Source organism: Hydractinia symbiolongicarpus, chromosome 11, assembly GCF_029227915.1.
Source record: "Hydractinia symbiolongicarpus strain clone_291-10 chromosome 11, HSymV2.1, whole genome shotgun sequence".
In the NCBI taxonomy this organism is placed as follows: Eukaryota; Metazoa; Cnidaria; class Hydrozoa; order Anthoathecata; family Hydractiniidae; genus Hydractinia; species Hydractinia symbiolongicarpus.
Window position 1 is genome coordinate 11,744,350 of NC_079885.1, and position 26,770 is coordinate 11,771,119.

The 26,770-nt window shown below is 34.4% G+C and overlaps 2 protein-coding genes across 6 annotated transcripts in view; one reads left to right on the plus strand and one right to left on the minus strand.

Moving 5' to 3' along the window:
* Positions 1–614: 614 nt before the first annotated feature.
* LOC130613819 (uncharacterized) lies at positions 615–6,260 on the plus strand. 2 transcript variants are annotated; one of them, XM_057435169.1, is made up of 3 exons: positions 670–749; positions 3,253–3,391; positions 4,398–6,260. In XM_057435169.1, exon 3 carries the CDS (start codon positions 4,418–4,420, stop codon positions 5,492–5,494), a length of 1,077 nt encoding a protein of 358 aa, XP_057291152.1. In that variant the 5' UTR covers positions 670–749; positions 3,253–3,391; positions 4,398–4,417; the 3' UTR covers positions 5,495–6,260. The 2 variants fall into 2 exon arrangements, with proteins under 2 accessions (XP_057291151.1, XP_057291152.1); XM_057435168.1 differs by lacking the exon at positions 3,253–3,391 and having other exon boundaries at positions 615–749.
* Positions 6,261–22,576: 16,316 nt separating this feature from the next.
* LOC130613817 (uncharacterized) overlaps positions 22,577–26,770 on the minus strand; it is a 30,990-nt gene continuing 26,796 nt past the window's right edge. For 2 of the 4 annotated variants that reach the window (XM_057435166.1, XM_057435164.1), the window contains exon 2: positions 22,577–24,553. In XM_057435166.1, the coding sequence (XP_057291149.1) occupies positions 23,457–24,533 (1,077 nt within the window). In that variant the 5' untranslated portion in view covers positions 24,534–24,553 and the 3' untranslated portion in view covers positions 22,577–23,456. Of the gene's footprint in view, positions 24,554–24,768; positions 24,790–25,505; positions 25,655–26,770 lie in introns of those variants that run through there. The other 2 variants (XM_057435165.1, XM_057435167.1) reach the window with 2 other exon arrangements.

A 26,770-nucleotide genomic window follows, 5' to 3' on the forward strand; every position in this document is an offset into this window, starting at 1 on the left:
CAAATGCAAAACTAGTTATAACTGGTTATAACTAGTTATAATTAGTTATAACTGGTTATAACTAGTTATAATTAGTCATGCCATAATTTAAACAAGTTTAAAAACGTTTTTAAAGCTTTAAATGGTTTTATATTCGGGTAGAAGAAAAATAAGATAAATACAAAAGTGCTTATATTTTCACTTATATTGTTACGTAAGAAAACGTCGCAGCGGCGGCGCACACTCTATTTCGCATTATTTTTAGCCCACAGTATTTCATTAAATTTCTACCAGTAAACTAAAAAACGGACTCTTGTTGTTGTTGTAAACAAATCATATACAGGATTTAATTAATGCAAACAGTTAAGAAAACTCCAGGTCGGATATGGTTTTATGCTTAAAACCCCCAGAAAAAACCGGGAACTAAAAAACTGATTGGCACTTGTAGTAGACAGCGTCACCAGTCGTTCAACGGGTTCAAATTTAAACTGAAAACAATAAGAGAGGTTTGTAGAAGTCTTGTGGTTTAAGTTTGGTAATATTTTTGTCTCGTTTCGTGGAAGTCCCACGCACGTCATTCTTAAGCATAATTGTACATTCCCTCTTCAAATAGTTTACATCTGTTAAATAAACAGACACTCGAAACAATAGAATTTTTAAGAATAACATCTGGGAAGGGACTTACCTTGTATTGACAAATTCTGAAATAGAAGACGTATGAAAATATTCTCACAGAAAGCTGGCAAAGGTGCTGTGTGCATAGTAAATTGGTAAGATGTAAGATTTTTCTTTAATTGTAATATGTGAAGAGTGCTAAGCATTTAGGTGTAATAAACGCCTTTGACTTTTCAACATTTTGCGAAGTAAGGAAATGGCTACTAATTTTGCGTGTGAAACTGACGGCGACGAGATTAATTCGGAGATTAATAACCTGCAACTAAATTTAAGTTTTTTCTTACATTTAGACGGTCCGTTTAAACTTCCGTGTATTTTAGCGTTTATTGTGTGACGCTTTGTGACTTTTCTACGAAAACCCAATCAATTATTTATAAAATGTCGCATCCACACTCCTTTTCTAAGAGCAAACACGAACTCTCTTTTCAAATATCTCAGTTATTTCTTTGTTTACCTACACGAGAAATACAAACTATATAAGAACATATGACTGCAGAGGTCCGAAACTTTAGAACATGTTAAATATGTTAAGACTTTGTTTATATCAAGAAGTACTAAAAGGCTCTTTAAAGTATTGAGACTTCAAATTGAATAAGTTAAGCACATTCGGAGTACTTTTAAAAAACGTGTATAGTTTGTTCTTATAAAAGCATCAGAATAGCCTCGTTTTCGTAATAACTATCTTCTTCTAATCTAAATAAAATCTAAGCAGAATATATTGCTCTAAAAACATCAGTTTAGTCATGTTAATTTGATATTTTATCTGAATATCCTTATTTGAAGAGCATAGAATGATAAGGACAAATTATAAAATTTGGCGTCAAAATTCGGGAAAGGTGTATTAAAGCGGAAACAACCTTATTTGCGTTATTTCTCTTTCAAATCTCTTTAATAATAACCGTATTTTGTCTGTCTGTCCGTGAAAAAAACGTCGTGCTACGGAAACACAAAATGCGTTATATAAAGGACGGGCGACCCCATGGATTTTTCCACGGGTGACCCGTTATCTCCTTAATAATAGCCGTATTATGTCTGTGTGTCCGCGAGAGCTGCGTCCCGTAACGGAATCACGAAATTTTTATAATGTGCACCAATACCAAATGCGATATATCTTTTGTCCACTTTTTTGCGACGGGTCAATTTAAAGGACGGGCGAACCCGTGGATTTTTCCACGGGCTAACGACTAGTCTATATTATAATACCCGTATACGTCTTTCTGTCTGTCTGTCTGTCACGCAAAATTGTAGGTTAGCTGCGCAAGTAGCGAGACGCACGCAATGCGGTATAAAAAGGAGGGGTAAACCCATGGATTTTCCACGGGCTAACGACTAGTAGTATCAAAAAGCGAAAAAAAGGGCTGTAGACAAGGTTGTCATTTAAGTTCCCTATCAAGTAGTACTTCCTATGTAGGGATGCATTACTTTCGCTAATCTAGAGACTTTTAAATGCAAGATTCCATCCAAGGCCACAACTCCGTTCTACGGAAACAATAGTAGCTTTCCTATTTAAAACTTTTCTTTGACCCTTGCACGACGTTCTCTTAAGTAGAAATTCCCGAATATTTAATTTTATCTGTTTGACAAAGGGGAATTACAAAAAATTAGATCACAAGTTTCCCTCGACATCACATATACAAACAGCCAAGGGGAATTCCCAAAGCTACATTTTTTTTCTTTAAAGCATTGTAATGAGGAATGAAGAATATTTACCCAATGCTGCCCAAAAACATTTTAGATTCTTTTGATTTAATTACACAAAAACTGAAAACTGTGTGCTGCTAATTAACGTGAACGGAAAAACGCGCCTTGAATAAAAGGGGTGTGCAATCGACTATAACTTCTGAATTTAGTGACTTACACGAAAGTCTATTCAGGTGGTGGGAAAATTGTTATCATTACCATATTTTCTCCAATGAACGCCCCTCTTTTTTAAACGCCCCTATCTAATGAACGCCCCATTTAAAACTAAAAAATATAAAAAACGCCCCTCTCTATTCAACGCCTCTGTCAGATCTCTTTGGTGGAGAGCCTCCCTCACTTTGAATATATTTGTGTGTAGTGAACTAGGTAATAGTTGAAACTTTATGTTTGAGAAAGAAAACTTAATATTCAGTCCGATCGTAATTCTTTTCCCGGGATCCAACAGCCTCTAATTGCGTTTTGGGAGGGGGAGGAGTAGTGTTTATTAGAAAATTCATTTGAAGCAACTGATTCGACCGTTAAAACTGCCAATATTGAACAGAGTTTAATTGACTTTGATGAAGAAGAAGATGACCTTGTAAATATCGAGGATATAAAAGAATATCTCACATACCAAAAAAAACATTTTATAAATAAACGCCTCTCTGTAATAAACGCCCCCCTCTAAAAAATTTTATCATTTTTTTATAAACTCCCAAGGCGTTTATTGGAGAAATATAACTTGTGCTTCAGAGTATATATTAGCCACGTGTTATCTATGTTATACACGATAATAAACTTGTTCCAATAATTAAAATTATGCTGTTGAAAGCTCATAAACAGGATTTTTGTGTGCTGACATGTTCTAGAATTCGATTGTTTGAAGTAAAAAATTTTTAAAAAAACTTATTTACCTAGATTAGTGTCGAATATGTCATATGATGTTAAGTACCTGTCACTGATCGTGTTACTTCACAAATATTTGCGTCGTAGATGAAATGTTTCGGGAAGAAAAAGCCAGTTTACCTATGTATGCAATTAAAATGGGATTTTGAAGGTAATCTGTTTATCAGCTTTCAACGGTATAATTTTTTAACACGTAACACTGGAATTTTAAAATTCTAAATTTCGCAAATAGCACATTGCTGACGTCATTGCTACCTCAATTCCAAGGCCTCTTACATCTTTTCACGTTTTTTCATATTCCACGACCTGGTGTAAGAAATATTTAAGAAACCCCTCGAGGTTAGATATCATCAACACTTAAGAGCACTGCACTTTGAATTAGGCTTACATTCTAAAGCCTAACATTTTTCTAAAACGACTGCAACTTTTTTTTTAACTCCATTCTTCATTTTAACTTCGTTGCTAAGAAACTAGTTTTTTAGGTCTCTATTTTAGAATGGGGGAAGGGGTGTTGTGTATTTTATAAGTTTTATAATTAATAAAAAATTGATTATATTTTTTTGGATTTTCTTTTTTATGTACGAGCATGTTCGAAATCTCTAATTAGACAAACTGTGCACAAACTCCACTTTTTAGTAACGAGAATGAAACTCTTTAAAGCGTCTATAATACATCCCCTATAAAAATGCTCCGTGTTTTAAAGAAGTTTTGTTAACGATTTTAATTGGGTGGAACAAATCTGTGACAAAATAAAGTGATTTCATTAGTTGGGAAATTTATTGCATGCCAATTCAAATTTACCGTGACGAGTGCTTTGTTATAAATTATTCCTCAGCAAAGTCACAGGCAATCAACGTTGTCTATTATTGTTGTCCATTTCGTTTAAAAGTTTTAATTGATTGTTTGTGTTTTTCACAATAAATTGACAACAAATCATTTTGTGGTAAGAAAATCTTTTACAGGGTCTGGAAACTAAAAATGAGGTAACATGGTGTCTAAGTCAAAACCATCCAAAACTTTGAAATTTACCACAGCGTGTTTGTTACTACAAATAACTAAAGGTGGAGCCGGGTTTTTCTAAGTTAACTCTAAAATAGGAAAGGGTTTCTGAGCTAAATGAATGTAGTTCATAATGCATTTTTCTTTTGTCGTTTCAGGCAACAAAAAACCGTAAAACATGGGTTTAAAGGAAGATCTCCTACGCATTGGCGAAGGTGAGAAACAAATGAGAGAGATATATCAGAAGTTGGTGCAAGCAATTTCACGGTGCGAAGAAAACAAGGCAAGGCTTGGGAGCAAGGACTTTTACGACAAAATGGGTGATTTCTTTTATTCGGGAAATAAAGACAGACTAAAGGCGTTCGAAAAATCCATCGGAGAGTTAATTGATTTATTTAAACAATCAAAAGATTTCGCAAATGAAAATCAAACAACTCTAGGCTGCGTCAAAAACCTGGTCATGACATTTGAAGAATTGAGTCACATGTTTAGTGAAATGATTCCAAACATCGAACTGCGAATAGCAATGCCTGACCTTTTCGAAAAATCAAGCACTCCTCCGTTGGTGTTTATGATCGGAACTTTTGTGGGAATTATAGGCGCAGCCATTTTAGTCATAACTGGAGTTTTAACCGGTCTGGGTGCAATCGCTGCATTTGCGATATTAGAAGGCATTCTGATGGTCATAACAGGTATAATGCGAGGTTATGAACGAAAGAAAGGCTTCGAAGATGGAAAAGAAGCATACGACAAAAACAAGAAAAAGATGTACGACGAGTTATACACACCGTTGAAAGAATTATCCCGACAGTTAAATCAGTGGTTTAGCGCTGTCGCGACCGAGTTAAAAGGGGCTGGATTGGAGGACATTAACGTTGACGATAAACCAGCGTTAGTTCATGTTCTTCAACAATATGCTGAGAAAGTAAGAGATTTTAAGAATTCTTACACTTTTGTTGTCCGTCTTGTGAAAAACGCGCAAATGGATATCAATGAAGCAATGGATAACTTGGAAATTAAAGCCGAAAATCGAAAATGCTTGAAGTTATGGTATTACTACGTTGAATGCAAGGAAAAGATCGACGATATTGCAAAGTCTGTTGGATTAACGGAAAAAGAAAAGTGCGAGTATACCGTCTTACTGATGCTTAAAGATGGCAAATCATCAGCAGCTATTGCCAAAGCAACAGGAATCGCCGAAAAAATAATCGAGGAGAAGCGAATAAAAATTCAAAGTATATCAGAAGGCGGATAAATCATTTTTAAGGGAACTAAAGTGTTATTGTGCAACCTTGATGTCTTTATGAGCTTATTTTTATATCCTACTGCATTTTTCACTTACCTTGCTTAATTTATATATGGGCATGAAATCTTCTTTCGCTGAAAAAAAGATTTTTTGTATTATCGCGGCAACATTTCCCGATATGTATCTTTGTCTTCCTATAAACGACACAACATTGCCATAATTATTTTCTGTAAAAACCATTGTGGTCCAAGAGTTTCTTTGAAAATAGTATGAAATTATGTAAACAACAGCAATATGTTCTAACAACATACTTAGTGTGTCTCCGCTCTTTCCCATTTTATTGGACCTCTTAGGTCTTTTAAAGTAGTTTGCACAAGAAATTAATAAACAGAAGTAGTTGGGGTCTCTTCGTAAGGATCGAGGCAGCTAGGAACGAATCTAATCCCTAAAGAGCCCATTGTATTAAACACTCAAGATTATTTAAAATTAACGTGTTTCAAGCGTGTGGTGGTTGGGACCAGTAATTACAGAAAATACTTTCATTCATACATCTAATTAAGTTATGAAGCTCCAAGCAACGTAATTCTTTATTTGTGTCCTGTCCTTTTGTAGTTGTTGTCTTTTCTCATTTAGGATTCGATTTCTACTTGCTTTTACAATATTATTTTGCTATATTTTAAAACGATGTTTGTTTTTCGTTTCTTTGTTTGTTATCCAATCAATTGTTATTTCTTATTTCTTTCATTTTTAACAGAGGAATGTAACCAGCTATTCATTTTGTAGCTACCTTTTTATACTTTCGTCTTTCCCAACATGGTCTTCATGTTTAGGATTAAAAATTTTCTCAAAATACTTAGGTTTAATTATAATAAAAATAGTTTGTATTGTGCATTTGTTTCTTGCTTTGGAGCGCTTTTTTCAAAATTTTCACAAAGACATAACTCCTGCAATATACAGCTTTACCGTTTAAAATGTAAAATACTGAAATTTATGAGGAACCATATGTTTCAATCTCTTTTTAGTTCAACCACTATTAGAACAGAAAGATGGAGTTCAAAGAGGATCTCAAAAAACTTCAGAAAGGCCGAAACGAGATGATGAAAATCCATCAGGATGTTTCACAAAGTATCACAAGATGCATGGAGAACAAAAGCAAACTTGACGACAGTGATCTTTTTGATGTCATGGGCGATGTTTATTATCCATATAATGGGAAAAGATTAAGAGCATTTAAGTGTTCTATTGATGATTTGACCAACGTGTTGAGAAAAATCAAATGTTTAGCATACGAAAATCAAGAGACGCTGGGGTGCGTCGAAAACTTAATCATGACATTTGAAGAGTTGAGTCGCATGTTTCGTGACATGATCCCAACTCTTGAATTACAAATCGTTTTGCCTAAAATATTTCAATCATCGGACATTGCCCCCGCCTTTTTTCTCGCGTTTACAGGAATAGCTACAGTGGGCTTTGGTGTTGCTGTGATCGGTGGGTTTCTTACCGTTTCTTACCGGGTACGTTTGGCCCTTTTCGCATTCGCCGAAGCTCTTTTGGCTATTGTTGGAGGCGTGATACGCGGAGCTGAAAGAAGGGACATGTTCGAAAATGGTAGACGCGATTATGATAAGAAAAGAAGATGCATGGAGAGGGAAGTGTATTCACCACTGAAGAAGTTATCTGTCGATTTAAATGAATGGTTTGTTTCAGTGGCTGGAAAGCTACAAGCATCTGGCTTAAAAGGTGTAAGTGCAAAAAACAAGCCTGGTATGGTAAAAACACTTCAAGCTTATTCAAGCAAAGTCAAGGACACCAGCAGCAAATACCATTTATTGTTGAAATTGATTACGAATAAAAAATACAACCTCGATCAAGCAATGGATATTTTGGAAATTAAAATGGACGATCGAAAATGCATGAAATTATGGTACTATTACATGGAACGTCACCATTCTATTGACAAATTAGCACGTGATGTGGGATTGACCAATCAAGAGAAGAACTACTACACTGTTTTATTGATGCTTAAAGATGGAAGAAGCGCGGCAGCTATTGCGAAGAAGACGAAACTTCCGGAAGCCGAAATCGAAGAAAAGAGGTGTATGCTTGCGAGGATAAGGTGTGGCGCTTGAAATAGTTGAAAGCAAACTTTGCCTAGAGTTTATGCGTCAAAAATTGCTTACAAAAACCTTTTTAACTGTGAAAGAAATATGGAAGCAATTAACTTTGTTTAGTAATGCTTAAGATATTTTTGACGACTGATTTAGATGAGATCATATCAAAGCTATAGTCTCTCTTCGAAACGGCAAAGCTTTGCGAGTGCTATATTTAAAACTTAAACTTAAAACCATCCTGGATACGAATGATCAATGTTTCTCTTATAGTTGACTTGTTCTTTGCCCTTCGCATCAAAGGTTCGTCTGTTACTGCAAGTAGCTAGCATTGTGTGAAATCTTAAGATTTTTTAAATTCAAATTTGCCAGCAACTTTATCTTTTCTTTCTTTTATGCAAGGTGTTATGTAAAATTTTTATTATAAAGTGCTTAACTTTTTACCCTGTGTTTAATATTTGTTGGTAGGGTATGTGATCGAATTTAAGCTTTTTGTGTTGCAAAACTACTTTGTTGGGAAAGCGTGGTTATAGCAACACCTAGCTTTTCCTGGATTTATTAGTTGTAAAAAACGTACACTTATATAATTATGTGTATAAGTACCATGTAGTGTTAAGAATTTTCTCACCAAAGTAAAAAATTACATGCTCAACATCATTTTACTTTGCCAGATAATGGGAGAACGATCTCCCGAAACATCGCCTATTAAAATATCATGTTCAAGAAATGATAAACTTTCCACAGTAATATGAATACTGAACAGACAAACCGAAATAATATCTTCAATAACACTTTGGTAAGTTTGAAGAAGGTGTTAACATCGATAAACGTTATTTTCTGATTTCATGAATTTTTTTGCCTGTAAATTATTTTTTATTGTCTGAAATCATAATTGGATGCATATGCTCATGTCATTTTTAGGTTAGTATAGAAATATTATCATGGAAAGGCAAGAATTAGAAAATAATCTCCAAAAGTTGACTGACTACAACGAAAGGATGCAGGACGTTGACAAGCACCTAATGAATGCCATCACGCAGTGCAAAGAAAACATAGCAATTCTTGGTAGCAAGAGCTTCTATGATAAAGTTGGAGATTTTTTCTTCTATGGAAACGAAGAGAGATTTTCATTGTATAAAAACTCTGTCCATGATCTAATTAATCTGTTTGAAAAGTGCAAAATGTTAGCTTATGAAAACCATACAGCTTTAGGTGGTGTGGAAAGTCTGATTCTCACCTTCATAGAATTAAAACGCTTGTTCAATTCAATAATACCATACTTGGAATTAAAAATTGCTCTTCCAAAACTTGTTCCTAACTCACCTGAATCCTTCGTTGTTGTTATAATGGGAGCCGTTGTTAGCATTTTGCTTTTTTTCTGTCAGCAAGCAATTTCTAAGCTGGAGGGTGAAGAGAAGTTTGCTGCTTTGGCCGCATTAACAGCTGTTATGCTGCTTGTTGATGGAGCCATCAGGGGATACAAGCGTAAGGAGATATTTGAAGAAGGAAAAATTGCATTTGATGAAAAAAGGGAAGCCCTGCAAGAAGAGTTGTTAAAACCACTGTCAAAACTATCCACGAGCTTAAATAAATGGTTTGAACGTTTGGTGGAAAAACTAAAGGAAGCTGGAATCGAAAATGTCAGCGTTAGTAACAAGCCAGGAATCGTACATGCTGTGCAGGAATATGTAAAGAATGTACAGGAATTCGTGAATTCATGCAACTACGTTCGCAACTTAGTAAACAACTCTGCTTACAATGTGGATGAAGCTATAAGAGTGTTGGAAATTAAATCAGAGCTTCACAAATTTGTCAAACTGTGGTATTATTATACAGAAAGTGACATGCCCATTGAAGATATTGCAAATTTGGTAGGATTATCAGAAAGTGAGAGGCGTGATTATACTGCCTTAGTTATGCTGAAAGAAAGTAAACCCGCGCAAGAAATTGCTGAAGCCACTGACATAAGTCTTGGTATCATTGAAAATATGGGGAAACAGTTAAAACTGATCAAAAGGGATGAGTGAAGAGATAATCATTCAATAACTGAAACACTTTTTTTTTGTATTTATGTTTGGTAAAATTCTTTTATATCGAATGTGTGTATACTTCAACAGAACATTTTTTGCAAAAAATTGGAGATGGTCTCCTGTTAAAACATGCTTCATTTAGGACGGACAAATTTGTGCTAGAGCTCTTCTACTACTCCCTCGTAGTGAAAGAGTAGTAGCCATTCTCAGTATTTCTTTTCTGTATTTTTCATTTTAGGTTGTAGTGTTGCTTGTGGTAAACATAGAAAAATTCTTTCTAATCCCCTTCACAGTATTTTTTCTGCCTAGTAAATTTGGCCCCTCCTTTTAATGACTTTATTTATCATACCCTAAGTTAGCTGTCCTTTAGGGAGGAGGTAATTCATAAAGGATGCTTGTATTTTTCTGGTGTGAACACATCTTTACTAAACAACATTGCATTTCTTTTTAAAACTGAAACACACTTCTAAGTCACTATTGAATTACGTCCAAATTTTGCTCATGTGTCGATTTTAGAATTAAAATTTCTTAAAAGGTGACCGATTTAAAAGAGCCTAACCAGTCGCTGTAAATGCAGACAGAAAACCAAAGTAAATAAAAAAATTAGTTCACATAAAGGTTTGAATGACAATTGCTACTGACTAGGCGAACTGGGTTGCTGACTTCAGGCAGCCGAAATCTTTTAACGATATATTCAATTTATCTTAACGTATGAAAATATTAAAAAAATGCTAAATATTTAGGAGACAGAAAGAGACCTTCTTCCAATTTTGGCGTTGTAACTTTATTATTAATCACCTCTGAGATACGCATTTGTAGTAAAATCCTAGAATATCAGGATTTTGTGCGAGCATCTAGCAACATCTACAAACTATGTTTTTCAAACGAGGACTGTAAAGCTTTAGTATTTTTGCTAAGGTGGACTATTTTCACTCAGAAATAGGCTGAAGTGAGTTGAAAGAAACAGTTATATCTTGACTAAGGAAGCGATAAATCATTTCTCCCCTCCATCTCTAAAACGTAAGATTTATGTAGTTAGTTTGGTCTCTCGTGAACAGTGTAAGTATTGAACAACTAATGAAGTTATTATTCGCTTTTAGGCGTACACCTAATTAGCAAATGCCACACCTGTCTTTGTTCCTAGGGAGTTTCTTTCCTTTTTGAAATAAAAGAATACGTCGAAAGATACCCGGGTATCGTTGACCGGATTTTAAAATATAATCAGCTCAATATTTCGCATAATTATGATAATTCTTTCATTAACCAGCACTTTTTCAAACCCAATATTACAATTGAAACCTAATATTACAATTATCGATTAATTTCGTAAACAAAATTTAGCCGATAAAAAAACATCAAAATTAGCATCGAAATACATGATTTTAAAGAAAGAGAATAATTAATTCTGAGAAAATGCGTATAATTGATTTCCGACGCCGCTATGCAGGGCGGAATCTTTAAAATCGTCTGATGGGAGATAGATAGATAGAGAGAGACAGCACAAAGACCGGACGCTGTAAAGTTTCTGTCCAGGCTATACGCTCGGAAAATTCCATTTTTTCGAAAGCCAATAAAGATGCTTTATTTTAATCTCTGTCAATTAAATGACCAATCTGAACAGAGAGTGTACTCTTCGTGTGGCTAGAACATTCCGTGTGCGGCCATGACTAAAAGTGCTTACGTTTTGTTGGTCGCCCCTTGTTGGTCTCTTTGGTTTAGTCGTAGTAGCTTTATTGGTGGGGAGCTAAGCACTATTTTTTAAATTCGTGTATTTTATCAGGTAAGAATTATTTTATACATAGCTAAGTGAGAGAGGTGTGCTGGCCAGCTACAATTCCGGTCAAATTATATTGGCAGTAAGAGTACAAAAAGGTGCAATATAATCCTTTCCTATCCCCTCTCCCCCATTATCAATATTTGGAAACTAGTTAGTACAACTTTTGAACATTGATACTGGGGGAAAGGGGGCTTTGTACTTATCTTGCTTTTGCTACACGTGTAAAAAGGGTTTACTGCCATAATTTTTGACCGGGATTGTAGCTATCTCAATTTTTGGTGCTGACTTGGATCTCCTTTTGATTGGTGCTGATATACTCTTTCATGAAATTACTTACTTGCTAGCTAGCTATGGAGATAGCTACACAAAATAGTGCTTTGATTAGAGTTCCTTTTTTTCTTAAAGAGCAAGCAACAAAAAACCTTTTTTCCTGTCTTGCATAGTTCTTCCATGACTGGACACTCAACTCCTCTTCTATGGGAAAAAGGGGGGGGGGCTAAAAATAACTGCCAAATGACACTTCTATCAGATAAAAAGATAGATATACATATATATATTGGCACAGGATTTTTTTTTTATATTTTTTGCAGAAAAGTTGTCGAAACGTGATAAAAGTTTATTGTTGCTTGCACTGAGCAGCCGGTGAACTGGTAATTAACCTGTAACAATATATAGTTAGCCGATGCAGGATAATTAGATGCTACGCCTAATATAATTAACTGTTAAAAGCTTCCTTGTGTTCTTTACAGCTAAAAGTGTCTTTTCCTTTTTTTTCCTTTTTCTTGAAATCAGAATAGTTTTGTTGTTTAATAATATAGACGACATATGTACTGCTAGCTACAGCAAAATTATATCTTTTTTGCAAAATCGTTTCTTGTTCTTTTTCTTGGTTTTAATTGAAGCACAACTTTATGTTGATCTGTATAAATATAAGTGGCTATGGGGAGATCGATAACGAAGAAAAGTGAAAATTTAAGTAAAAGGATATATATCGTATAAAGTAGCTGTATAACGGCTAATTATAGTGTACGCACCGTATATATAATTATTCTGCATAGATAAATAGAATGTCTGTATATTTTATATGACTAGCCTTACAAATCATGTCTATTATTTCCGGGAAGTGTCATAGCTTAGATAGGGAATCCTAGTCCGGGGCTATGGTAGCATAATATTGAATTGCTACCAAGGGGAATCGAACACCGTTCCCCCGCACAAAATGCCGGAGTTATAACCACCAAGCTATGGCACCGTTGAAAACGGATAACTATTCTGTTACTGGCTAGTTATCAGTTCTTTTAATTTGCTTGAAAATCTTTCTTGAGATCAGCTGTTATCAAACCATGCACCATCACCATTTTCAAAAAATTTTCAACGAGAGAGTAAATTTTGAAGGCCTAAATACTGAAATGCTAATATGTATTTATTGCTGAATTGATAAACAATGAACTACTTCATCATTCAAATTGAGCTCGTTCAGAAGTTATTATATTCGAATCGTCAAGTTTCTACATAGCAAGATTTGTATTCTGGAATTTCCAGAATTTTCCTGATCACTTTTAAAAATATCCAGTTAAAGTTTTAACTGTTATTTTAGAATACTTCATATAGCTATGTAAAATTTTTATTTATTTATTGAGTTGTAAAAAAGTTGTACGAAAATAGCACCATAATAAAAATAATAAATAGTACCATAATTCTCCGTTTTGAAGGTCTACTTTAAATTTCAAAATCTTTCAGGCTAATGACGGAAATCTTAAAGCCACAGGGCTTCTTGTTCATTAAGATGGCAGTAACCCCTTTTCAAATTTTTTTTTTACGTTATTAGTTACAAAAGATTATTTTTAGACTAATTCATATTTCTTCAGTGATAACACACTTGTCACGATTTTATAGCTAAAATATTATTATCTTTCACCAAAAATATTCAGCCTCAACAATTACTCTTTAACATAAAATCATGAATAATTGATTACTTCTGCCGAATATAGTTTAAGTCTACGCGCTTGCGAAATTGTACAGAAAGAATTAACATAACTATTAAAGAGAAACGTTAATAACAACAAAGAGGGCGCATTATGTAGAAATTTAAGACGATATTCATTATTCTACAATGCACGGGCCTTAACTTTTGATAGCATTTTCGTTTTACTTTAAAATTTTCAGACAGGATTTGTGAATCATTCAGCCATGATACGGTGTGCGGAAATCTTTTTATTCGGAACATTTTTCTTTTAACAGCGTTCGATGCAGCAGTGGATGTTTACAAAGAATCTTTTGAAAAAAACAAAAGGCTATTGTTAGAAAAATAAGAATGAACAAATTCGCACACCGCTTTAACAGGGTTAACTCGAGGTTCATTTAAAAACAGAAACGATGAAATATAGCGAGATTGTAAAAAGTTGGAGCTCGTAGAAGCCGAATTTTTTCTTGTTTATGAAAAAAATTTAAATAGAATTTTTGCTGGCTCAGCAAATTTGGTGCTAAAGTAAAATTATGTCATTATGTATTAAGGGCTAAATTTTTAGGAAATAGTAAAAAAATTGGTATAAATAAAACACTGAGTAAACAATTCAGCTATTTGGACAGCTAAAAAAAGGGTTACTGCCACCTTAATAGAAATTATACCCAATATGATCTTTTTTTAACTACCAAAATGCGCTTGCATAAACAAAAATCGGCAAGGTTCTGCAAACTGCTCTAAAATTTTGTAATCAGAATAACAATGTGTGATAGTTTCTGCTAGTTGTGCGTTCTATAAAAAAATTCAGAATATCCATAGAGCAAGACTTTATTAATGACATGTATTTCAGCTAACAAGACAGGATTTCTTTCTGTTTCTTGTGTTTATACTCCCTTATATAAGCTGTCCGTGTATATCCCCAGATATTCTTCTTCTTCTTCTCTTTCCATTCCTTTGGGGTTTTTTTAATGGAACGTGATTTGAAATTCAATATAAATCGTCAGTTCATAAAACAAAATTTTCTGGAAGTACCAACAAACACGGAGAAAATGTAATTTAATAGAAGTATTCAATAGTAATGATGACATTGTTTATGGTATATTTTAACCACTATCCGACTGGCCTTCTTGCACAAAAGAGTATCAAGTGTATTGAACATTTTATTCTTTTGACCACGTTTGAAAAAAAACGATACTTATTATCCACAATTTCAGCTCATCATAATAAGTACCTACAAAGTTAAGTATTTTTAGAACCTGCTGGAAAACACCATAATACACTTTTTAAACATTTTAAAGTTACTTATTGTAGTTACAAAGCCAACTGTTTTTTTTATATATTTCAGTCGCGGCAATATGTTTACGTCCACTTGTTAGAACCATCATATAATTTTACAGCTAAAGTCCCGCCATTGTTGCTTGCATAATTTATGTGTTACTTATGACATGCATAATTAGGTCATAACCTAGACAGCAATACCAGGGTATTTTTCGCCGTATCCTCTCATATAAATAGGCAAAGATCGCTGCTAACGAGGCTGGTAACACTACCTTAACCCTATTCGGTCCGGGGTTTTTCGAACATACTATGACCGAGGGGGGGGGGGGGTGGATTCCGCCCCCCCCCCCCTCAATAACTTTTCATAGGGTTGTTCAAATTGAATCAAACTTGGCACACTTATAGTACGTCATAAAAGGAACAAAATGGCGCCAAAAAAAATTTGCTTGCGTCAGCACATTTTCTGTGACGTCATCAAAAGCTTAAAAATTGTTAAAAATGCCACTATCTGCTTAAAATATAATTACTTTTGTTCTAGAGCGAATTTTTACATTCTGTTTGCAGTTTCTGAAAGCTAAGTAAAAGTTATTTAACATATCTTCAGGTTTTTACATGGATCGGATAAAAAATTGCCAAAAATTGCCCGAAAATCCGTTTTTTTCCGATTTTTGGTTAAAATCCGACAAAATCGGGAAATCGGATTAGTCACGTGTTCAAATTATTCAAAATGATTCTTCCTAATGAAACAAAGTTGTGTTGCAAGTTTCAAGTTCTAACGATAATCCTAACAGGAGTTATTATATTTTCTCCATTATAAGGATTTCATAGAGATTTTTAGGGGTAGTTTCGAGTAATGGCCAATATCAAAGCCTCTGAAGGGTATGGGACCTAAAAAATTTGCATGCAGGTGTCTAATAAATAAATGTTGAAACTCAGGAAGTATCATAGCCATATAACAAAGCAATCAGGAGTTATTAAAAAAAAACCGTCAGGGGGGGGGGCGGAATCCGCCCCCCCCCCGGACCGAATAGGGTTAACAAACAACTATATAAATTCTCAAAATCTTTTTTATTATTATGAATGTTATCATGTCATGAACAGGCGAGTTTATTCTAGGCTACGTTTTGACAGCTACAGTTGTCATCGACGTCCATGACAATGACTGAGCAGTTAAAATCATTTTCGAAACAATAATTTTAAAGTTAAATTCATATTTGAGTTTCTTAAAAAACATCAATCCCAAGAAGTTTGAGGAAGAGATTAAAATATTTCCTACATAGCAAGTTTCTACATAGCAAGATTTGTATTCTGGAAATTCCAGAATACAAATCTTGCTATGTAGAAACTTGACGATTCGAATATAATAACTTCTGAACGAGCTCGATTTGAATGATGAAGTAGTTCATTGTTTATTAATTCAGCAATAAATACATATTAGCATTTCAGTATTTAGGCCTTCAAAATTTACTCTCTCGTTGAAAATTTTTTGAAAATGGTGATGGTGCATGGTTTGATAACAGCTGATCTCAAGAAAGATTTTCAAGCAAATTAAAAGAACTGATAACTAGCCAGTAACAGAATAGTTATCCGTTTTCAACGGTGCCATAGCTTGGTGGTTATAACTCCGGCATTTTGTGCGGGGGAACGGTGTTCGATTCCCCTTGGTAGCAATTCAATATTATGCTACCATAGCCCCGGACTAGGATTCCCTATCTAAGCTATGACACTTCCCGGAAATAATAGACATGATTTGTAAGGCTAGTCATATAAAATATACAGACATTCTATTTATCTATGCAGAATAATTATATATACGGTGCGTACACTATAATTAGCCGTTATACAGCTACTTTATACGATATATATCCTTTTACTTAAATTTTCACTTTTCTTCGTTATCGATCTCCCCATAGCCACTTATATTTATACAGATCAACATAAAGTTGTGCTTCAATTAAAACCAAGAAAAAGAACAAGAAACGATTTTGCAAAAAAGATATAATTTTGCTGTAGCTAGCAGTACATATGTCGTCTATATTATTAAACAACAAAACTATTCTGATTTCAAGAAAAAGGAAAAAAAAGGAAAAGACACTTTTAGCTGTAAAGAACACAAGGAAGCTTTTAACAGTTAATTATATTAGGCGTAGCATCTAATTATCCTGCATCGGCTAACTATATATTGTTACAGGTTAATTACCAGTTCACCGGCTGCTCAGTGCAAGCAACAATAAACTTTTATCACGTTTCGACAACTTTTCTGCAAAAAATATAAAAAAAAATCCTGTGCCAATATATATATAGATATATATCTATCTTTTTATCTGATAGAAGTGTCATTTGGCAGTTATTTTTACCCCCCCCCCCCCCTTTTTCCCATAGAAGAGGAATTGAGTGTCCAGTCATGGAAGAACTATGCAAGACAGGAAAAAAGGTTTTTTGTTGCTTGCTCTTTAAGAAAAAAAGGAACTCTAATCAAAGCACTATTTTGCGTAGCTATCTCCATAGCTAGCTAGCAAGTAAGTAATTTCATGAAAGAGTATATCAGCACCAATCAAAAGGAGATCCAAGTCAGCACCAAAAATTGAGATAGCTACAATCCCGGTCAAAAATTATGGCAGTAAACCCTTTTTACACGTGTAGCAAGAGCAAGATAAGTACAAAGCCCCCTTTCCCCAGTATCAATGTTCAAAAGTTATGCTAACTAGTTTCCAAATATTGATAATGGGGGAGAGGGGATAGGAAAGGATTATATTGCACCTTTTTGTACTCTTACTGCCAATATAATTTGACCGGAATTGTAGCTGGCCAGCACACCTCTCTCACTTAGCTATGTATAAAATAATTCTTACCTGATAAAATACACTAATTTAAAAAATAGTGCTTAGCTCCCCACCAATAAAGCTACTACGACTAAACCAAGGAGACCAACAAGGGGCGACCAACAAAACGTAAGCACTTTTAGTCATGGCCGCACACGGAATGTTCTAGCCACACGAAGAGTACACTCTCTGTTCAGATTGGTCATTTAATTGACAGAGATTAAAATAAAGCATCTTCGTTGCCTTTCGAAAAAATGGAATTTTCCGAGCGTTTAGCCTGGACAGAAACTTTACAGCGTCCGGGCTTTGTGCTGTCTCTCTCTATCTATCTATCTCCCATCAGACGATTTTAAAGATTCCGCCCTGCATAGCGGCGTCGGAAATCAATTATACGCATTTTCTCAGAATTAATTATTCCCTTTTTTAAAATCATGTATTTCGATGCTAATTTTGATGTTTTTTTATCGGCTAAATTTTGTTTACGAAATTAATCGATAATTGTAATATTAGGTTTCAATTGTAATATTGGGTTTGAAAAAGTGCTGGTTAATGAAAGAATTATCATAAGCATGCGAAATATTGAGCTGATTATATTTTAAAATCCGGTCAACGATACCCGGGTATCTTTCGACGTATTCTTTTATTTCAAAAAGGAAAGAAACTCCCTAGGAACAAAGACAGGTGTGGCATTTGCTAATAAGGTGTACGCCTAAAATCGAATAATAACTTCATTAGTTGTTCAATACTTACACTGTTCAAGAGAGACCAAACTAACTACATAATCTTACGTTTTAGAGATGGAGGGGAGAAATGATTTATCGCTTCCTTAGTCAAGATATAACTGTTTCTTTCAACTCACTTCAGCCTATTTCTGAGTGAAAAGAGTCCACCTTAGCAAAAATACTAAAGCTTTACCGTCCTCATTTGAAAAACATAGTTTGTAGATGTTGCTAGATGCTCGCACAAAATCCTGATATTCTAGGATTTTACTACAAATGCGTATCTCAGAGGTGATTAATAATAAAGTTACAACGCCGAAATTGGAAGAAGGTCTCTTTCTGTCTCCTAAATATTTAGCTTTTTTTTTTTCCAGTTCGCCTAGTCAGTAGCAATTGTCATTCAAACCTTTCTGTGAACTAATTTTTTTATTTACTTTGGTTTTCTGTCTGCATTTACAGCGACTGGTTAGGCTCTTTTAAGTCGGTCACCTTTTAAGAAATTTTTATTCTAAAATCGACACATGACCAAAATTTGGACGTAATTCAATAGTGACTTAGAAGTGTGTTTCAGTTTTAAAAAGAAATGCAATGTTGTTTAGTAAAGATGTGTTCACACCAGAAAAATACAAGCATCCTTTATGAATTACCTCCTCCCTAAAGGACAGCTAACCTAGGGTATGATAAATAAAGTCATTAAAAGGAGGGGCCAAATTTACTAAGCAGAAAAAATACTGTGAAAGGGATTAGAAAGTATTTTTCTATGTTTACCACAAGCAACACTACAACCTAAAATCAAAAATAAAGAAAAGAAATACTGAGAATGGCTACTACTCTTTCACTACGAGGGAGTAGTAGAAGAGCTCTAGCACGAATTTGTCCGTCCTAAAGGAAGCATGTTTTAGCAGGAGACCATCTCGAGTTTTTTGTAAAAAAACTTTCTGTTGAAGTATACACACATTGGATTTAAAAGAATTATATCAAACATAAATACACAAAAAAAGTGTTTCAGTTATTGAATGATTATCTCTTCACTTATCCCTTTTGATCAGTTTTAACTGTTTCCCCATATTTTCAATGATACCAACACTTATGTCGGTGGCTTCAGCAATTTCTTGCGCGGGTTTACTTTCTTTCAGCATAACTAAGGCAGTATAATCACGCCTCTCACTTTCTGATAATCCTACCAAATTTGCAATGTCTTCAATGGGCATGTCACTTTCTGTATAATAATACCACAATTTGACAAATTTGTGAAGCTCTGATTTAATTTCCAACACTCTTATAGCTTCATCGACATTGTAAGCAGAGTTGTTTACTAAGTTGCGAACGTAGTTGCACGAATTCACGAATTCCTGTACATTCTTTACATATTCCTGCACAGCATGTACGATTCCTGGCTTGTTACTAACGCTGACATTTTCGATTCCAGCTTCCTTTAGTTTTTCCACGAAACGTTCAAACCATTTATTTAAGCTCGTGGATAGTTTTGACAGTGGTCTTAACAACTCTTCTTGCAGGGCTTCCCTTTTTTCATCAAATGCAATTTTTCCTTCTTCAAATATCTCCTTACGCTCGTATCCCCTGATGACTCCATCAACAAGCAGCATAACAGCTGTTAATGCGGCCAAAGCAGCAAACTTCTCTTCACCCTCGAGATTAGAAATTGCTTGCTGACAGAAAAAAAGCAAAATGCTAACAACGGCTCCCATTATAACAACAACGAAGGATTCAGGTGAGTTAGGAACAAGTTTTGGAAGAGCAATTTTTAATTCCAAGTATGGTATTATTGAATTGAACAAGCGTTTTAATTCTATGAAGGTGAGAATCAGACTTTCCACACAACCTAAAGCTGTATGGTTTTCATAAGCTAACATTTTGCACTTTTCAAACAGATTAATTAGATCATGGACAGCGTTTTTGTACAATGAAAATCTCTCTTCGTTTCCATAGAAGAAAAAATCTCCAACTTTATCATAGAAGCTCTTGCTACCAAGAATTGCTATGTTTTCTTTGCACTGCGTGATGGCATTCATAAGGTGCTTGTCAACGTCCTGCATCCTTTCGTTGTAGTCAGTCAACTTTTGGAGATTATTTTCTAATTCTTGCCTTTCCATGATAATATTTCTATACTAACCTAAAAATGACATGAGCATATGCATCCAATTATAATTTCAGACAATAAAAAATAATCTACATGCAAAAAAATTCATGAAATCAGAAAATAACGTTTATCGATGTTAACACCTTCAAACTTACCAAAATGTTATTGAAGATATTATTTCGGTTTGTCTGTTCAGTATTCATATTACTGTGGAAAGTTTATCATTTCGTGAACATGATATTTTAATAGGCGACGTTTCTGGAGATCATTCTCCCATCATCTGGCAAAGTAAAATGATGTTGAGCTTGTAATTTTTTAATTTGGTGTAAAGGATTTAATAGAGAAATAAGATCATGAAACTCCTATCAACATACTCCCTGATCATTTGTTAAATTGTTCAACACGTCACCTGGGTGTTATTCCAAGGAGCGAATTTTAAGGTCGGTTACGAGAAAAAAATTCTTAACACTACATGGTACTTATACAGAGAATTATATAAGTTTATGTTTTTTACAACTAATAAATCCAGGAAAAGCTAGGTCTTGCTATAACCACACTTTCCAACAAAGTAGTTTTGCAACACAAAGAGCTTAAATTCGATCACATACTCTACCAACAAATATTAAACACATCATAAAAAGTTAAGCACTTTATAATAAAAATTTTACATAACACCTTGCATAAAAGAAAGAAAAGATAAAGTTGCTGGAAAATTTGTATTTGAAAAATCTAAAGATTTCACACAATGCTAGCTACTTGCAGTAACAGACGAACCTTTGATGCGAAGGGCAAAGAACAAGTCAACTATAAGAGAAAAATTGATCGTTCGTATCCGGGATGGTTTTAAGTTTAAGTTTTGGACGAATATAGCACTCGCAAAGCTTTACCGTTTCAAAGAGAGACTATAGCTTTGATATGATCTTATCTAAATTAGTCGTCAAAAATATCTTAAGCATTACTAAACAAAGTTAATTGCTTCCATATTTCCTTCACAGTTAAAAAGGTTTTGTAAGCAATTTTTGACGCATAAACTCTAGGCAAAGTTTACTTTCAACTATTTCAAGCGCCACACCTTATCCTCGCAAGCATACACCTCTTTTCTTCGATTTCGGCTTCCGGAAGTTTCGTCTTCTTCGCAATAGCTGCCGAGCTTCTTCCATCTTTAAGCATCAATAAAACAGTGTAGTAGTTCTTCTCTTGATTGGTCAATCCCACATCACGTGCTATTTTGTCAATAGAATGGTGACGTTCCATGTAATAGTACCATAATTTCATGCATTTTCGATCGTCCATTTTAATTTCCAAAATATCCATTGCTTGATCGAGGTTGTATTTTTTATTCGTGATCAATTTCAACAATAAATGGTATTTGCTGCTGGTGTCCTTGACTTTGCTTGAATAAGCTTGAAGTGTTTTTACCATACCAGGCTTGTTTTTTGCACTTACACCTTTTAAGCCAGATGCTTGTAGCTTTCCAGCCACTGAAACAAACCATTCATTTAAATCGAGAGATAACTTCTGCAGTGGTGAATACACTTCCCTCTCCATGCATCTTCTTTTGTTATCATAATCGCGTCTACCATTTTCGAACATGTCCCTTCTTTCTGCTCCACGTATCACGCCTCCAACAATAGCCAAAAGAGCTTCGGCGAATGCGAAAAGGGCCAAACCTACCCCTGCGGTAAGAAACCCACCGATTACAGCAGCACCAAAGCCCACTGTAGCTATTCCTGTAAACGCGAGAAAAAAGGCGGGGGCAATGTCCGATGATTGAAATATTTTAGGCAAAACGATTTGTAATTCAAGAGTTGGGATCATGTCACTAAACATGCGACTCAACTCTTCAAATGTCATGATTAAGTTTTCGACGCACCCCAGCGTCTCTTGATTTTCGTATGCTAAACATTTGATTTTTCTCAACACGTTGGTCAAATCATCAATAGAACACTTAAATGCTCTTAATCTTTTTCCATTATCTGGATAAAAAATATCGCCAATGACATCAAAAAGATCACTGTCGTCAAGTTTGCTTTTGTTCTCCATGCATCTTGTGATACTTTGTGAAACATCCTGATGGATTTTCATCATCTCGTTTCGGCCTTTCTGAATTTTTTTGAGATCCTCTTTGAACTCCATCTTTCTGTTCTAATAGTGGTTGAACTAAAAAGAGATTGAAACATATGGTTCCTCATAAATTTCAGTTTTTTACATTTCAAACGGTAAAGCTGTATATTGCAGGAGTTATGTCTTTGTGAAAATTTTGAAAAAAGCGCTCCAAAGCAAGAAACAAATGCACAATACAAACTATTTTTATTATAATTAAACCTAAGTATTTTGAGAACATTTTTAATCCTAAACATGAAGACCATGTTGGGAAAGACGAAAGTATAAAAAGGTAGCTACAAAATGAATAGCTGGTTACATTCCTCTGTTAAAAATGAAAGAAATAAAAAATAACAATTGATTGGATAACAAACAAAGAAACGAAAAACAAACATCGTTTTAAAATATAGCAAAATAATATTGTAAAAGCAAGTAGAAATCGAATCCTAAATGAGAAAAGACAACAACTACAAAAGGACAGGACACAAATAAAGAATCACGTTGCTTGGAGGTTCATAACTTATTTAGATGTATGAATGAAAGTATTTTCTATAATTACTGGTCCCAACCACCACACGCTTGAAACACGTTAATTTTAATTAATCTTGAGTGTTTAATACAATGGGCTCTTTAGGGAATAGAATTCGTTCCTAGCTGCCTCGATTCTCACGAAGAGACCCCAACTACTTCTATTTATTAATTTCTTGTGCAAACTACTTTAAAAGACCTAAGAGGTCCAATAAAATGGGAAAGAGCGGAGACACACAAAGTATGTTGTTAGAATATATTGCTGTTGTTTACATAATTTCATACTATTTTCAAAGAAACTCTTGGACCACAATGGTTTTTACAGAACAAAATTATGACAATGTTGTGTCGTTTATAGGAAGACAAAGATACATATCAGGAATTGTTGCCGCGATAATACAAAAATCTTTTTTTCAGCGAAACAAGATTTCATGCCCATATATAAATTAAGCAAGGTTAGTGAAAAATGCAGTAGGATATAAAAGTAAGCTCATAAAGGCATCAAGGTTGCACAATAACACTTTAGTTCCCTTAAAAATGATTTATCCGCCTTCTGATATACTTTGAATTTTTATTCGCTTCTCCTCGATTATTTTTTCGGCGATTCCTGTTGCTTTGGCAATAGCTGCTGACGATTTGCCATCTTTAAGCATCAGTAAGACGGTATACTCACACTTTTCTTTTTCCGTTAATCCGACAGACTTTGCAATATCGTCGATCTTTTCCTTGCATTCAACGTAGTAATACCATAACTTCAAGCATTTTCGATTTTCGGCTTTAATTTCCAAGTTATCCATTGCTTCATTGATATCCATATGCGCGTTTTTTACAAGACGGACAACAAAAGTGTAAGAATTCTTAAAATCTCTTACTTTCTCAGCATATTGTTGAAGAACATGAACTAACGCTGGTTTATCGTCAACGTTAATGTCCTCCAATCCAGCCCCTTTTAACTCGGTCGCGACAGCGCTAAACCACTGATTTAACTGTCGGGATAATTCTTTCAACGGTGTGTATAACTCGTCGTACATCTTTTTCTTGTTTTTGTCGTATGCTTCTTTTCCATCTTCGAAGCCTTTTTTTCGTTCATAACCTCGCATTATACCTGTTATGATCATCAGAATGCCTTCTAATATCGCAAATGCAGCGATTGCACCCAGACCGGTTAAAACTCCAGTTATGACTAAAATGGCTGCGCCTATAATTCCCACAAAAGTTCCGATCATAAACACCAACGGAGGAGTGCTTGATTTTTCGAAAAGGTCAGGCATTGCTATTCGCAGTTCGATGTTTGGAATCATTTCACTAAACATGTGACTCAATTCTTCAAATGTCATGACCAGGTTTTTGACGCAGCCTAGAGTTGTTTGATTTTCATTTGCGAAATCTTTTGATTGTTTAAATAAATCAATTAACTCTCCGATGGATTTTTCGAACGCCTTTAGTCTGTCTTTATTTCCCGAATAAAAGAAATCACCCATTTTGTCGTAAAAGTCCTTGCTCCCAAGCCTTGCCTTGTTTTCTTCGCACCGTGAAATTGCTTGCACCAACTTCTGATATATCTCTCTCATTTGTTTCTCACCTTCGCCAATGCGTTGGAGATCTTCCTTTAAACCCATGTTTTACGGTTTTTTGTTGCCTGAAACGACAAAAGAAAAATGCATTATGAACTACATTCATTTAGCTCAGAAAACCTTTCCTATTTTAGAGTTAACTTAGAAAAACCCGGCTCCACCTTTAGTTATTTTGTAGTAACAAACACGCTGTGGTAAATTTTAAAGTTTTGGATGGTTTTGACTTAGACACCATGTTACCTCATTTTTAGTTTCCAGACCCTGTAAAAGATTTTCTTACCACAAAATGATTTGTTGTCAATTTATTGTGAAAAACACAAACAATCAATTAAAACTTTTAAACGAAATGGACAACAATAATAGACAACGTTGATTGCCTGTGACTTTGAAATTTCCCAACTAATGAAATCACTTTATTTTGTCACAGATTTGTTCCACCCAATTAAAATCGTTAACAAAACTTCTTTAAAACACGGAGCATTTTTATAGGGGATGTATTATAGACGCTTTAAAGAGTTTCATTCTCGTTACTAAAAAGTGGAGTTTGTGCACAGTTTGTCTAATTAGAGATTTCGAACATGCTCGTACATAAAAAAGAAAATCCAAAAAAATATAATCAATTTTTTATTAATTATAAAACTTATAAAATCCACCACACCCCTTCCCCCATTCTAAAATAGAGACCTAAAAAACTAATTTCTTAGCAACGAAGTTAAAATAAAGAATGGAATTAAAAAAAAAAAGTTGTAGTCGTTTTAAAAAAATGTTAGGCTTTAGAATTTAAGCCTAATTCAAAGTGCAGTGCTCTTAAGTGTTGATGATATCTAACCTCGAGGGGTTTCTTAAATATTTCTTACACCAGGTCGTGGAATATGAAAAAACGTGAAAAGATGTAAGTGGCCTTGGAAATGAGGTAGCAATGACGTCAGCAATGTGCGTTTTGCGAAATTCAGAATTTTAAAATTCCAGTGTTACGTGTTAAAAAATTATACCGTTGAAAGCTAATAAACAGATTACCTTCAAAATCCCATTTTAATTGCATACATAGGTAAACTGGCTTTTTCTTCCCGAAACATTTCATCTACGACGCAAATATTTGTGAAGTAACACGATCAGTGACAGGTACTTAACATCATATGACATATTCGACACTAATATAGGTAAATAAGTTTTTTTAAAAAAGATTTTACTTCAAACAATCGAATTCTAGAACATGTCAGCAAACAAAAATCCTGTTTATGAGCTTTCAACAGCATAATTTTAATTATTGGAACAAGTTTATTATCGTGTATAACATAGATAACACGTGGCTAATATATACTCTGAAGCACATGTTATATTTCTCCAATAAACGCTTTGGTCGTTTATAAAAAAATGATAAATTTTTTTAGAGGGGGCGTTTATTACAGAGAGGCGTTTATTTATAAAATGTTTTTTTGGAATGTGAGATATTCTTTTATATCCCCGATATTTACAAGGTCATCTTCTTCTTCATCAAAGTCAATTAAACTCTGTTCAATATTGGCAGTTTTAACGGTCGAATCAGTTGCTTCAAAGGAATTTTCTAATAAACACTACTCCTCCCCCTCCCAAAACGCAAGTAGAGGCTGTTGGATCCCGGGAAAAGAATTACGATCAGACTGAATATAAAGTTTTCTTTCTCAAACATAAAGTTTCAACTATTACCTAGTTCACTACACACAAATATATCCAAAGTGAGGGATGCTCTCCACAAGAGAGATCTGGCAGAGGCGTTGAATAGAGAGGGGGTTTTTTTTATAATTTTTAGTTTTAAATGGGGCGTTTATTAGATAGGGGCGTTTAAAAAATAGGGGCGTTCATTGGAGAAAATATGGTAATGATAACAATTTTTCCACTGCCTGAATAGACTTTCGTGTAAGTCACTAAATTCAGAAGTTATAGTCGATTGCACATCCTCTTTTATTCAAGGCGCGTTTTTGCGTTCACGTTAATTACCAGCACACAGTTTTTAGGTTTTGTGTAATTAAATCAAAAGAATCTAAAATGTTTTGGGCAGCATTGGGTAAATATTCTTCATTCCTCATTACAATGCTTTAAAGAAAAAAAATGTAGCCTTTTGGAATTCCCCTTGGCTGTTTGTATATGTGATGTTGACGGAAACTTGTAATCTAATTTTTTGTAATTCCCCTTTGTCAAATCAGATAAAATTAATTATCTGGGAATTTCTACTTAAGAGCACGTCGTGCAAGCGTCAAAGAAAAGTTTTTAAATAAGAAAGCTACTATTGTCTCCGTGAGAAC